This window comes from Antechinus flavipes, chromosome 2 (genome assembly GCF_016432865.1).
Source record: "Antechinus flavipes isolate AdamAnt ecotype Samford, QLD, Australia chromosome 2, AdamAnt_v2, whole genome shotgun sequence".
In the NCBI taxonomy this organism is placed as follows: domain Eukaryota; kingdom Metazoa; phylum Chordata; class Mammalia; order Dasyuromorphia; family Dasyuridae; genus Antechinus; species Antechinus flavipes.
This window is the reverse complement of record NC_067399.1, coordinates 537595319-537608907: the sequence shown is the minus strand read 5'-3', so window position 1 is coordinate 537608907 and position 13589 is coordinate 537595319. Positions and strand designations below refer to the sequence as shown.

At 41.4% G+C, this 13589-nt stretch overlaps 1 protein-coding gene across 1 annotated transcript in view; it reads right to left on the bottom strand.

The window, feature by feature from the left end:
- Positions 1 to 13589, bottom strand: part of ITGA11 (integrin subunit alpha 11) — a 72757-nt gene that overhangs the window by 15440 nt on the left and 43728 nt on the right. Inside the window, exons 14-17 of the mRNA XM_051973792.1 lie at positions 9855 to 9940; positions 8625 to 8832; positions 2896 to 2994; positions 651 to 727 (exon numbers count right to left, since the gene is read on the bottom strand). Of these exons, the coding sequence (XP_051829752.1) occupies positions 651 to 727; positions 2896 to 2994; positions 8625 to 8832; positions 9855 to 9940 (470 nt within the window). The remainder of the gene's footprint in view (positions 1 to 650; positions 728 to 2895; positions 2995 to 8624; positions 8833 to 9854; positions 9941 to 13589) is intronic.

The window sequence follows — 13589 nt, the reverse complement described above, 5'->3', positions numbered from 1 at the left end:
TGTCCAGGTAGTCTTTTTTTGGCTTAGTTTAGAGCAATCCCATAATACCTATTATTCAATATTATTTTTGTAGGGGTGTTCTTAACAGACCATTACATTTTCATTGTGATTATTTACACCTTGGAAATCAGATCAGATTTTCACTTATTGCTTTGTGGATTACCTAGTCTGTAGATTAAAGTGTGTCCACCAAGAGCTGGTTGTTAAACATTTCCCAGAATGCTGCATTCCAATTTGTAATTGTCATGGTACATTTTTTTGGGATTACATTGTTGTCCGTCTTGTCTCCCCTAGCTGATGGTCAGGTCTCTGTGGGCTGGCTGAAAACATGGCTGTTTTGTGCAGTGTGGTGGAGTAGAAAGAGAGATCTGGGTTCAAGTTTCAGCTTTTTCACTTACTAATTGTTTGGCCATCTAAAATCACTTGACTTCTATGAACCTCAGTATCCTCATCTGGAAAATGAGGACAATGGCATACTTCCCCTAAAGAGTTTCTTTGAGGCAAGCACTCTGGAAGCAATGCACTGATGTATTATAAGTGTACCTCTTGCCTACTACATGGAATATGGAGTGAGAGCAGCAAATACGGGAAGTGTTAGAGACCTGGACTTAACAGAAAAAATGTAGGACAAGCAGAGCATGGCCACTGACCTGCCGACTGTCAGGAGGATCTCCATGTTCTGAAGAAAAACTGTCTTGCTGAACTCAAAATCCAGGCGGAAAGATCCCTTGGAGAAAGAGGAAAAATACCAATCAGAGCAAGCCAGTTGGAAAAGAGAGATTCCTAAGGCACTTGGCTTAGCATTCAGGGCTACCATGCTCCCTCCTGTATCCCCAGCTTTCCCTCAGAGAGGGGCTAGGACTGACCCTTGGCGTGCTGTCAAGCAGCGCATCCTAGCCGTCTGGGAATGTGCTGGACATGGAGAGATAACGGGCTGTTTGGGAGGATGCCAGTATGGACAAAGGAGGAGCCAAAGAAAACACCTACAGAGAGGGGGACTTTCTTGACAACTTCCTCTCCTTTTTTTTTCTTCTTTTAAGAGCAAAGGACAACAGGGAGAAAAGTTGGCTTTAGAATGAAGTGGTCTTCATGAGGTTTGGGATTGGGTAATGGTCAGAGAATCATAGGAATTCAGAGCTAGAAAAACACAAGCGGTTATCTACTATACCTCTCCTCATTTTATAAAGGAACAAACTGAAGTCCTTCCAGGTGAAGTCATCTGCAGATTATAGAATGTAGACTTGGAATGGACTTAGAGATAATTTAGTCAAAATTTCCATTTTGGAGAGGAGAAAACTTCAGGCTTGACTTGCTCAGGGTCACACAACTAGTAAGAGTCTGAGGCTGAATTTGAATTCAGATTTTCCTGACTCCCAACCCAGCCCTTGGACCTCTTATACCATCTAGCTGCTGCAACCTTCAGAATCTTCCTTTTAATCCTCTCCCATATCTGTTTTAGGGTTTGCTGAACTAGATACTGTGACCCTGACTCTCAGCTCCATTTCCTCAAATAGTTCCACTGAACACTCTGTAGGGCTCCCTAACCCTAACCCTAAACCTGGGTGACAAATGCCTTTGCCTCTTCTGGCTTCTCTTCCTCTGAACTTGCCACCTCCTTTATTCCTCTTCTCCACCCTCAAATGCACACAACTCAGACAGCTGTGATTTATTTCCCTCCTGGCTCTGTTTTATTAGGCAGTGGTATGAGTCCAAGCTGTTGCTTTCTGCCTTCTTCCCTCTCCTTACTCCATGCACAGCTCTTTCATTTGGTTTAATGAAATACTCTGTTCTACCCTTGGGCCCATCCTGTTGCCTTTCCAGGAGGTGCCCATGAAGGCCTGAAAATGTTAATGAATCACCCCAAGGGTCTTTCATGAGTAAGCATACAGTTTGGGGCGGGGATTGAGAGACATAGTGGATGATTTAAGAATAATAGATTTCATACTATGTAGGTTATTAATTGGCCTTTGGGAATTTGGTTGATTTGTTCCCAAGTCTTACTGCCTTCATAGAACAATGTCAACAAGAGCAGAGATTAGAAAAGTGAGTTAATTTCTTCTGGAGAAAGAAGGATGGAGCCTATTGGGGGAATTGAAGTTGGGGATGGAATGGGAGTTTCCATCTGAGGATGAGGAGAAGGCTTGTGTCTAAGGGGGAATTGTTCTGCTGTGGAAAGGACAGAATAGCAGTGGTCTGAGCACAAGATTCTCTGATCCATGTCCTGGCCTTCCCAAGGATGGGATTAGTCTCCTCTTTGTTGATCACATCCAATTTATGCGGTATATAATATCTTGTTTGTATGTAGTTATTTTTATATTATCTCCCTACTCCCTTCATTACTCTGTGAACTTCTTAAGGGCAGGGACTGTTCTGCCTTTTTTCAAAAAAATTTCCATTGTTGTTGTTTGTCCTTCCTTCTGGAAGAGGATGATGTCACCAGGGAGGGGATGCCAGGATAGGCAAGTGAATTGGATTTAAGTGAAGGAGGGCTGTGCAAGCTCACCTTCTCCCTCTCTCCCCCACCCCCCAGCCCACCTGTGTCCAATGGCCAGATACAGATCAAGATAGCTGGAGACAGCCCTGGATGCAGTGGGAGACCTTAGTTTTTTTAAGCTAAGGACTTCAACAGGTGTGGGTTTGACTGATCAGTGATTAAGAATAGGTACAACTGAGGCAAAGAATCTCCTCTTTGGCCTAGACCAACAAGACTTGGCACATAGTAGGTGTTTTGGACTGATTTGGCCATTTGAAATGTCCTTATGTGATCTAATGATAAAGATATTCCAGCATCTTAAAAGTACCCCCACTTCACCCCTATCTTTGGCTGTCTAATTTTCCCATACCTCCTTATTCCCTTTCCATCCCCCTCTCCATGCCCTCCCCCAAGCTTTTTACCTTGGCTTTTGCTTTGAAAAATGGGTAGCTGACATTGCAGACTTTCTTGCTGATCCTTCTCTCTTCGTTTATGCATTCAATGCTGCCATCTGAATCATCCTGTGATATAATGAGACAGGGAGTAATATGGGGAGGAAAAAAAATCAAACCCTGCTCTTAATCTTCTCCTGTTTCCCCAGTCTGAGGCTGAATCCTGAGATAAGAGCCTTTCTGCCCAGCATGGTTGGTGGAATTTGAGGGATGGAACATGGTAGAGAATGTAGAAATCAAAGAGCAATGGAAGTCTGTGACCTCTGGGTAACTGGCAGGCCAAGTTGCTTAATTCTGTTTTGAGCTGGGTGGGACGTGGGAGATCGCCAAGGAAGATATCTAGAGATAGAAAATGTGGTCCATGCGGGAGACAGCTTGAGAGTGAGAAGGCAGATTGACAAGAGTGAAGAGCCAGAACTAATGGACATAGGACCCACTTGTGACTAACCAGGCACTTATGTCCAAGGGAGACCAATCAGCCTTCTTGCTCTTTCTTGTTGTGGTTTTTCTGTCATTTAGAGTGCTTTCTCATCTTTAATCCAGAAAGATCAGAGGGAAAATTCTAAGCCATTTCCTTGCTTATTCTTTGCAAACATTTCTCTGTTTAATGGGGAAGGATGATAAAATTTTGGACCAAAATGAGGGTTAGGAGTTTTCAGTTAGGCAAAAGTAAGTTCATTGCCTGGGGAGCCAAGAAGAGGGGACCTGTCAAGAGGGAGTTCATCAGAAAACTGAATTCATTTCCCTCCTTGTTGACAAATCCAGGAGTTACAAATTTCTGGCTGGCAGTCTGGAGATTACCTGATGACAAACTGCTGAAGAGGCAGTGGAATGTGTGTAATGCTTATCATCATGAAGAAGACTCATTAAACCTCTAGTATGTGTGCTACATATTAAGCACCTATAGTGTGCTAAGTATTTTATCAAAGCACCTTTGTGAGAGAGGTGCTGTCTGTCCCCATTTTACAGCTGAGAAAATGGAGGCAGGCAGAGGTTATGATTTGCCCAGAGTCACACAGGCAGGAAGTAAGTGTCTGAGATGTATATGAATTTGTGTCTTCCAGATCTCAAGCCCAGTCTCCATCTAGCTGCCTCAGAGGCTGGGGATTCAAGAGGATTCTAGTCCTGTTCTGCCTCTGACTAGCTGGGTGATCGTGGGCAAGCCACTTGGGGTCCCTTTGCCCGAGTTTCTTCCTCTACATAATGAGGAGGTTGGAGGACATGATAAATCCTGGTAGCATATGCTACTAAGATGGCACAGAATGAGTCCCAAACTATTTTCTTGGGTTCCGATTGTAGTTCCTCACATCTCCTCTTCTTTTTCCCTCTTTGTGAAGGACCCCACATTTTCCAGATGGCTGGGGCTTGAAATTCACCAGTACTGGGATTAAAGGTCAAAAGATAAAGGTTAGGGCTGGGGAAAGAAGAGAAAGTCTTCTGTGGTCTGGCATCAGGAAGACCTGAATTCAAATCTTGTGATGCAGCCTCTGCCTGCCCCATCTGTAAAATGGGGTTAACAATAGCATCTATGTCCCAGGGTAGGGATGAAGATAAAATGAGATGGGTATTTGCAAAGCGTTTTACAAGCCTTAAAATATTATATAAATGTTAGCTATTGTTGCTTTATGAAATCACTAACCATGTGGTTGAGCATCTCAGCTTATTTTCAGGTTTCTCCCTAGCAGTTACTTTAAAGCTGGAAATGGAAGAATTTTGCCCAAATATCTTCAATACAAAGCCAGTCATGTCCTTTTGATCCCAAGTGGGCCTTCAACCTGAAGCAATGTTTGAGCATTTAAGGGTTTATTTGCATTTCTTGGTGCATAATTTGATTTTTAGATCATTTTCATGTGATGTGTATTCTGCCTTACCCCATTAAACCAGAGGTCCCTGTATATGGGCCAGGCTTGGTCTACCCAGCAAACTGAAGGCTGGGGACTCTATCTTCCCATAAGACCAGAAGCTTCTCGGAGATAGAGGAATATACTCTGGTATCTGATGGGGTCTCCAGATGCTGGGAGGCCCAGGTAGAGAGAGGATGGGGTATGTGATCAGTGCACCCCAACCTGTTGTCAAAAGGAAGCCACAGTGGAGTCAAGTGTGATGATAACCTGGTTATAATCCTGAATCAGGGGTGTGCTGGAGCCACATCAAACCAGCCATTTGTTAAATTGTTAAAATTTCAGCATGAATGTTTATTCCTCAGACGTCACTAAATGCTACTAATCAGGGTTTTATTGTTTGTTGATTGTCTAGACTTAAAGTAAGGGATGGAAAAAAAATTAACAATCCAGGTTAAACTTTAAAAGTGTATTATTTGTAGGTTTTTCTTTTTGAGAGCCAATTACTAAATATTTACCAGCACAGATCCTCTCCGAGCCCTATGGATTCCTGGATGACTCCATCCTGATTCTTCTGTAGACATTCTCTCTGGCATCAGGCTTCCCTCTTTCTATAACTTTAGATACCAGACGCCAACAACTTTCATACAATTTATCCTTACATTTTCCCCCATTCTGCACTCAACACCTGGAGGTTATGGTCACTGCAGCTGTCTAATTTTTTTCTGTCCTCCCACTTTTTAGGGAAGAACTTGACACCTACCAGACTGGAAGTGAGAGACTTTGTCCCCCAGCAGACTATGAGCTCTCATGATCCTTGAATTCCCACCTGACCATTGATCAGGAAGTCAATCAGGAAAGGCCAGTAGCAGCCAGACCTGGGGTTTTGCTGTCAGTGTTTTAGTAATGTCCAAATTCAGTCAGGTGGTACTTACTAGCTGTTTGCAGTACAAAGGAAGGAAGTGGAATATCAGTAGTAGAGGCAAAGACAAAGCATCCAGGTGGGATTAAAAGCAGGTGCTGTTGTAGTTTTGAGGTAATACCCCAAACCTATCTGAATGACAGAAATGGTAAGTGATGGAAGAGCTGTGGGAAAGCGGTTAGTACAATGTTGGTGGGGCTGCGAATGTTCAGCTATTTAGGAAAGCAATTTGGAATTACGTACAGAAAGTTACCAAACTATGCTTACTTTTTGACTCAGCTATGCCATTAGTAGGCCTGTACCCCAAAGAAATCAAATGAAGAGGGAAGAATCTATTCTCTATGTACAAAAAATTTTAGCAGCTTTTTGTACTAGGCAAAAAATGGAAATTAAAGGGATATCACCTCCTTTTAGGGAATAGCTATGGCAAATGGATGTGATGGAATATTATTGTGCCATAAGAAATGATGAAATGGACAATTTTAGATAAAGTTAGGAAGACTCAAGTCATCTGACGCAGAATAAAGGGAGCAGAGTAAATTAGAGCAGTTTATACAATGATAATAACATGGAGAAATCAACTTTAAAAGATTTCAAGGCTTTCTTTCTGAAAAGAATGATGGCGAAACATGCCTCTCACCTCCTGATAGAAAAATAATGAACTTAAAATGCAGAACAACACATAGGCTCTTGGATGTAGCTAATGTGGTAATTTATCTTGCCAGATTATGTAGATAAGTTTTGAAGAATTTGTTTTTCAGATCAAAAAAATTTTTTTTGTTCATTATGAAGGAGGTATTGAGAGATCAATTTTTCAGGTTAAGATTAAAATTTTTTTGGTTCATTGTGCATGAGGGACAAATTAATAAATAAAACTTGTTACTTGAAAAATAAAAATAACAAACTATGATTTAAAAAAACCCCCAACATCCTGAGAGTTATAAAAGACAACTGAGCCAGAGGGACAATTGGAACAGGAATGCCAGAAATGCAAAAACTGGATTAAAATCATTGGCAGCAGGCCATCAAAAGACGACTTGAGAAAAAAGCTGTGGGTTCATTGGCATATGTGGAAATACATACATGTGTGTAAACATCTATGACACAGTCTCATGTTCAGAAATTGAGGGTTTGTCCAACATGCATCATGATGCAACAGCATCATACCTTTGATTGCTGTGATGCTCAGTTCTTCCTTGCTAAATCAGCAACCATCTGTCTTTTTCCTGGATGCTCCATGAACTTTGAACTGAAGGGACCTTCAAAGTCATCTAATCCAACTCCTTCATTTTACACATTAAAAAACAGACCCAGAGAAGCTAAAGAACTTGCCTGAATACATTCTGGGGTTCAAACCCAGACTGGCTCCAAGTCCAGTTATTTTTCCTGGGCCTCAGGATCCCTCTGTGATAGGGACTGACTGGCTGCTGGGAGGGGACAACCTTTGGGGGAGACCACCTCACAGATGCTGTGCTCTCTGCCTTACCCTGGTACCCAAGACTGATGTGAATAGTGTAATAGCCTTGGAAGCAATCTGGGGAAAAACTGCTGACTCACAGACTGGTTCAGAAACAGAATATTTCACGATACACAGCCTGCCCTGATAATTTGGTATTCCAAGGCTATGTGTGTGCATGTGTCTTGCAATAATAACAGATTGTGTTTTTACAGTGCTTTGTGAAACATAGAGAATTTTACATATTGTTTGTGTGTTTACCTACATATATACAATTACATGTAAGGTACATATGAATAAGTGTGCATTTTGTGTTTACATGGCTATACATATTCATGTGCATGAAAACACTTTACATGGACTAAGATTAAAATTGTATCTGAAGGCCTCATTTTTCATTAGAAGTCCCCTTACTTCTGGATGAATAATAACTCAGCTGGGAAAATCCTATTTCGGTCCCCTCAACTGTCCTGCCCTTGGGGCCCCAGCCTGGGCATCAAGATGTAATCTTTTCAATGTGCTGCTAAGGAAAACCCCTGCCCCCACAAACAGGCTGCTCTGGGCCTGGGTATGCTAGCTGATGGGTAGAACATGTTTCTCATTTCTCTGTACCCTTGCTTAGTTCTAAAGGGTCTTTTGTGCTATACTAACAGAACTCAATGGGAGTCTCTTACTCAGGAAAAACATGAAGCTTTGTTTTGAACAGGAGCCAAGAAATCCTGGAGTGGGAGGGCATGGGAAGGTAAACTCTCTTAATATCTGAACCTTAAACAATTCCAGAATCCTCAGGGGGCAGGTTATTAAGTGCTTCTCCCTGATCACAATTGCTTCTTAGGTTGGCATTCTGGTATTTCAGGATTCGTGCTTTGCCTTGGGAGAGATTTACTTAATCCTGATGTGCTAGAATGCCAGGACTCCAAGAAGAAAGTCTGGCTGCAGCCCCTGGGACCAGCTCCCATCCCATAAAGTCTGGGGCTAAACACTGGGGGTCTGGTGAGGGGACAGAAAGAAGGGGTGCAAGGTCTGGCTTACACTCTTGGGTCTCACTCTGCCTCATGTTGGTGAGACCCCATGGAATGATGGCTGCTTCATTTTACAGGTTTTTTTGGGGGGAGAGAACCCCCAATTCTTCTCCAAGAGTGGTAGTTATAAGCCTGGGTGGTAAGCAGGGAGACCTTACTCCATTATGGGCCCTTTCCCTGGGACTGAAAAGACTATTAGTGATGTGCATATATATATATATGATAATATATATCGCAAAATGAGATGATATATAAAGTACTTTGCAATACTTAAGCAGTCTATAAACATATTTTATTTATTAGTATTATAGTATATGATAATATTATTATTATTTATTATTTATATTCTTATATACCTATGGGTGAGGGTGGGGCCCTGTAAATTCTGAATCTTGCTCCAGGGTGGGCACTTGACTCTTGCCTTCTGCAATTCCCCCCAGGGGAGATCAAAGTCTTACCTTTTGAATCAAACTTGCAAACTGCAGGTTTCTTGAGTATGAAATATTTAGAACTGTGTTATAAGCATTCTCTCCCCTGTTCTCCAGGGTAGCTTCCACTGCTACACGCCGCTGGCTGCTCTCTATGATGAAAATGGAGGTATCAAAAGAGAGGGTGTAGGAAGAACACTCCGGCTGGGTCTTTTTCAGGACTCTCTTGCAATACTCCCTGCGAGAAAACCAGAGCATCAAAGTGCTGGATACAGGATCAAGTGTGGGTGGGTGGGGCTCGAGGAATGACAGCAGGGGGAGGCTGAAGGGATGAGCAGTGGTGGCGGGCTGTGCGTGAGTCTCCCTTGGGGACTTGGACTCAGGAAGTGTGTCTAATGGAAGGGCAATATGTGGTTCCTCCCTCTTAGTCATCCTTGTGGGAGGAAAGCCACAGCTCTGTGCCCTGCCATGAGCTACTGGGTGAGAGTCATTCCTTGAGTGTTAAGGGAAGAGAGAGAAAATGAAGAAGCAGAGGAAAAAGAAGAGCTAGAGCTCATTCTTCAAGGTATAGCTTCAAGCTTTATAAAACCTTCTCTGCACTTCAGCCTTCAGTGACTTCCCTTCTCTGAGCTCCTATGGCGTTTAGTGTCCATACCATGTGCCGGACACAGAGACCACCTTGCATGTTATTTACCTGTCACCCCCTATTGGCAGAAGGGGCTCCTGGGAAGTGCACTTTTCCCAGTTGGAAGGAGAAACTGAAGGCTTGTGAGAACCACAAGGGACATGGTGCTCTCTTACAAGTTCCCAGAACAGACAAGTCTTCTGTCTCACCTTCCAACTAGGAAAACTACACTTCTCAGCAAGCCCCATTGTCAACAACATTGCAACTGTTGCATCTCTTTAGCTCTGCAACCAGTCTCAAGTACGTACAGCTATGTGATTGGTCAAGTTACTTTCCCATCCTGAACTTCAGTTTCCTTATCCCTAAAATAAGTGATTTGGACTCAGTCTCTAAGATCTCTCTCAGCTAGAAAGTTGTGGTCCTGTGTTGGGAAACGCAGTAGACATCCAATAATGATGTGTTGGGGAAAAAACCAAATATGTGAATGAGGGAAAGAATGAATAGATGGAGGAGGAAAATGATGAAGGAATTTAGGGGACACAGAGCTCCACTTACCAGGAAGAAGAGACAAGTTCCCTAAGCTGCTGGCAGAAATTATGAAAGCAGCAGGAAACCAGTTCTAGCGATCTACTCACATGGCAGTGGGAATGTCACTCTGGGCATCTAGGACCAGGTCAGGCACGCAGTGCTCATCCTCATTGCACCCGTTCCAGAAGGGTACCTGAGTGGGGGGAAGAACGGGACGTGGGTAGGTAGGGAACCAGTGGCGCAGCTCCCAGTCCAGACTCATGCTTCATTCAGTTTCCTTTTCCGGTCTTCAGGTTCCTTCATCGATTTTAGCTCTAGCTCTTCACACACACACACACACACACACACACACACACACACACACACACACACTCACTCTTTTCAAAAGCAACTGGTTCCTCTCTCAGTACTACTTGATATGTTTCTGTTAATTTGCTGCTTGTTTCCCAAGTACCATTTGCTTTTTTCTATCTTCATGTCTTTGAAAGGGCTTTCCTACCTCTTTTAAGAGAGGGATCAAAATGTAGCTTTGATTTAAGAAACCTAAGTCCATATGGCTAAGTTCCCTCTACTCTGAACTCAGGTAGTATTAAAGTAACAACAAAGCACTCATTCACAATAAGGTCACCATTCAGTTTAAATCATTCACATTTAGGGCTCACTAACTGTGCAGTTAACTATCACTATACAGCTGAGATGGAAGAACCTAAGAGGCCAAAGAGATGTGGCAAAGTTTGTGCCCTGGGCTTTGGAAATAGTAATGAGGGCACTCCCATTAATATCAGTATAGAAGCCTGAAACAGGCTATTCATTCAGATCTTTTTAATTCTGAATTTACACAGAATTATAACTAGAAATATGATCTAGTAAACTATAGAACAGAGGTAGCATCTTAGAAGGGGAGGGGAAAACTGCTAGAAGGTCTCCATAGTAATATTAATTGATAGCTTATATCTTGAGAAAAGAGACAAAAAACTATGAAAATAAAAAAAAAGTATAGCTGTCTGGAACCACTTAGCAGAAGGGCAAATGGCCCAACGTACTTTAATAGTTCCTCGAAGGTACAGATGTTCATGATGATGACCCTGGTTATTGAGATAGGATTTAATTTTTTTCAGAATTTTATTTGAGAGGACAGCTATATATTGTACCATAAGAAATAATGGATTTGAATAGAATGCTGACATCAATGCTGATACAAGGTGAAGTAAGCAGACCCTGGGAAACAGATGTACACAATGATTATAGGGATTTAAGTAGAAATAGCAGCAACTAAAAGAAATGAAAATGAGTATTATGTAATTATAACCAAGAAGCTTCTTGAACAAGAGAGGCCACCTCTCTTCCTTCTTTGTAGGGGTTGGAGGCTATGGGTGTAAAAGACTTACATATAGTGTCATATTTGGTTAATATGTTGGCTAGTTTTGATGAACTGCCCTTCAAAAATTTATTTGAGTGGCCCAGTGATTCAAAGCAATCCTAATAGACTTGGATAGAAAATTCCATCTGTATCCAGAAAAAGAACTAAGGAGACACATGCTATGTTCACTTTTTTCTATTTTTTTTAATCTCTCCCTTAATTTTTCCCTTTTGCTCTGATTTTTCTCTCCCAAAATGATTCATAGAGCAATGTGTGTTAAAAATAAAGATATTAACACAAACAATTCTTTGTTATAAGAGATAACTCTGGGTATGAAGTGATATATTTGCAAATAAAGATGATTTATAAACAAAATAAAATTTTAAAAAGGGAAAATAAATATATATGTATACATATGTATGAATATGTGTGTGAGTGTGCATGTAATATATTTTAGAAAGATTTCCATGGAGACTTTGGTGCATAAAGAGGTACATTTCCAATTATCTAAAAAATTGATGGATATTATCTTATAATTCAATTAATTGAAAGCTACTATATTGCTTGGTAGATGTAACTTTGCTTCCTTTCCTGTGGGAAAATTCCATCCTTTAGCTAAAAGATTTGTTCTTTTGGCCCATAACACCAATGTTACTAATCCATATTGGTTGGCCTCTGACAAGTGAGTAATCAGTCACCTTTGTCTTGCCTGGTTCTAGGCCTCCATCTCCAAACTATGCCCTAGATTTGCCAGAAATTGCAGTCAAGCTCACTGACTTTCATTTCTTTTCTTGCTGTACTTCTAGCCACTATGTCTCAATTATTTGTTCTATCTCTAGAACATTTCTCAATACCTGGGGCCTTCTTACCCTGGAATCTTCATCTCGGGCAGGGGTGTGTGTGCTGGAGTTAGTTTGAACTGGCCAGAGTTAATTGTTAAGATTTTATTATAAGTATTTACACATTAGAAATTTGTAAATGTTATAAATCAAAGTTGCTTTATTATTTTTGTTGATTTTCTAGAATAATGCATGTTTTAAGTATACCACACTTTTTGCCCTTCTAGAAAGCTGCTTGTTAGACATTTATTTATCCACACACCACTACTTCTGGGCTTCCATTTTAGGGATAGACTCACATTAGCCTTACTTCATTTCTCTCCTGGCAAAACTTCTGATTTTCCTGGAATTAAACATTATGAATTTTTATCCTGGATCATCTTCTACCATGACGGCTCCTTTCTCCCACTGAATCTGGAGATTTCTTATTTGGGAATATACTTCTACCATGCTGTTCCCCTTCTTCCATTGTTAATTTTTTCCTCAAGCCCTCTATTTTGGCTACAGACCCAGGACAGCTAAGCTTTATTTCTTTCTAGGCTATGCTTTTGACTTTTCTGGACTGTATTTCCATGCCCTCATTTCCTCTCCTTTTCTCATTCCCTTTTATATTTTGTTTTCCACCATTTGAATGTAAGCTCCTTGAGGGCAAGAATGAACTTTCTGTTTTTTAAATATGTATTTATAACCCTAATCCTTGGCATAGTGTCTAGCACAATGTAAGCACTTTATTACTGTTCATTGGCTGCTTCTTTACTGTAGTAGGATCCACATACAGTAGATCTCCAAAACTGTCCAAAATGAACTGACCATAGTATACCGGCCATATGGTCATGTCTTTTCTCTCTGGGAGGACTTTTTGGGGGCCACAGTGTCTTAAGGGTATCTGAGCTAACTGACTATAGGGAGAGAAGTATCTTGAAAATCAGAGAATGGGAAAACAGTATTATAGGGAATAATAAAAGGAGTGTGACCTTTGTACGTTTAGAAGATAGGGAAAACACAATATAGGCTGAAGTTTTGGGGATTTCATCAGTCAATAAGGAGAAGACCTGGGTTCTAGTCACAGCTCAGCTATAATTCCTTCTATAAATTTGAACAAATTTCTTATATTTTCTGGATCTTGCTTCCTTAATTTGTGGAGTGGAGTGTTATCTAGTCCAACAAACACTTCAAAATTACTTTCATCAGGAACATTTTATAACCCATATAACACAATGAGATCCTATTGTGTGCCCAGCACCATCCATGCTATGGATGATGCTGTAGAAAACTTGGCTCTTTGTTCCCTGCCAGACCAATTTGCAAGTAGCTTAACAAGAGGGTTAAGATAGATCAGAGGAAGAGAGAAGGTGGTCCTGTTGAAGTTGTTTTTCCTTCATTCTCAAAGAGTACCATGACAACAGGAAGGAGATGCCATGAGATGCAAGTGAATTGGATTGAAGTGAGGAAGGGCTGTGTCACTGGATCCAGTGGCCAGATTTAGATCAAGAGGATGGAGAGTAGGGAAGAAGCTGAAGGAATGGACCACAGTGTATTAATTCCCTGCATTGCAAATGCTCTTTGCCTCTTGGATTTGCTCTTTGGACCTTCGTCGAGTGGGTAGACAGAAGGAACAGTTGCCCTAGTTCCCTATCCTGCTG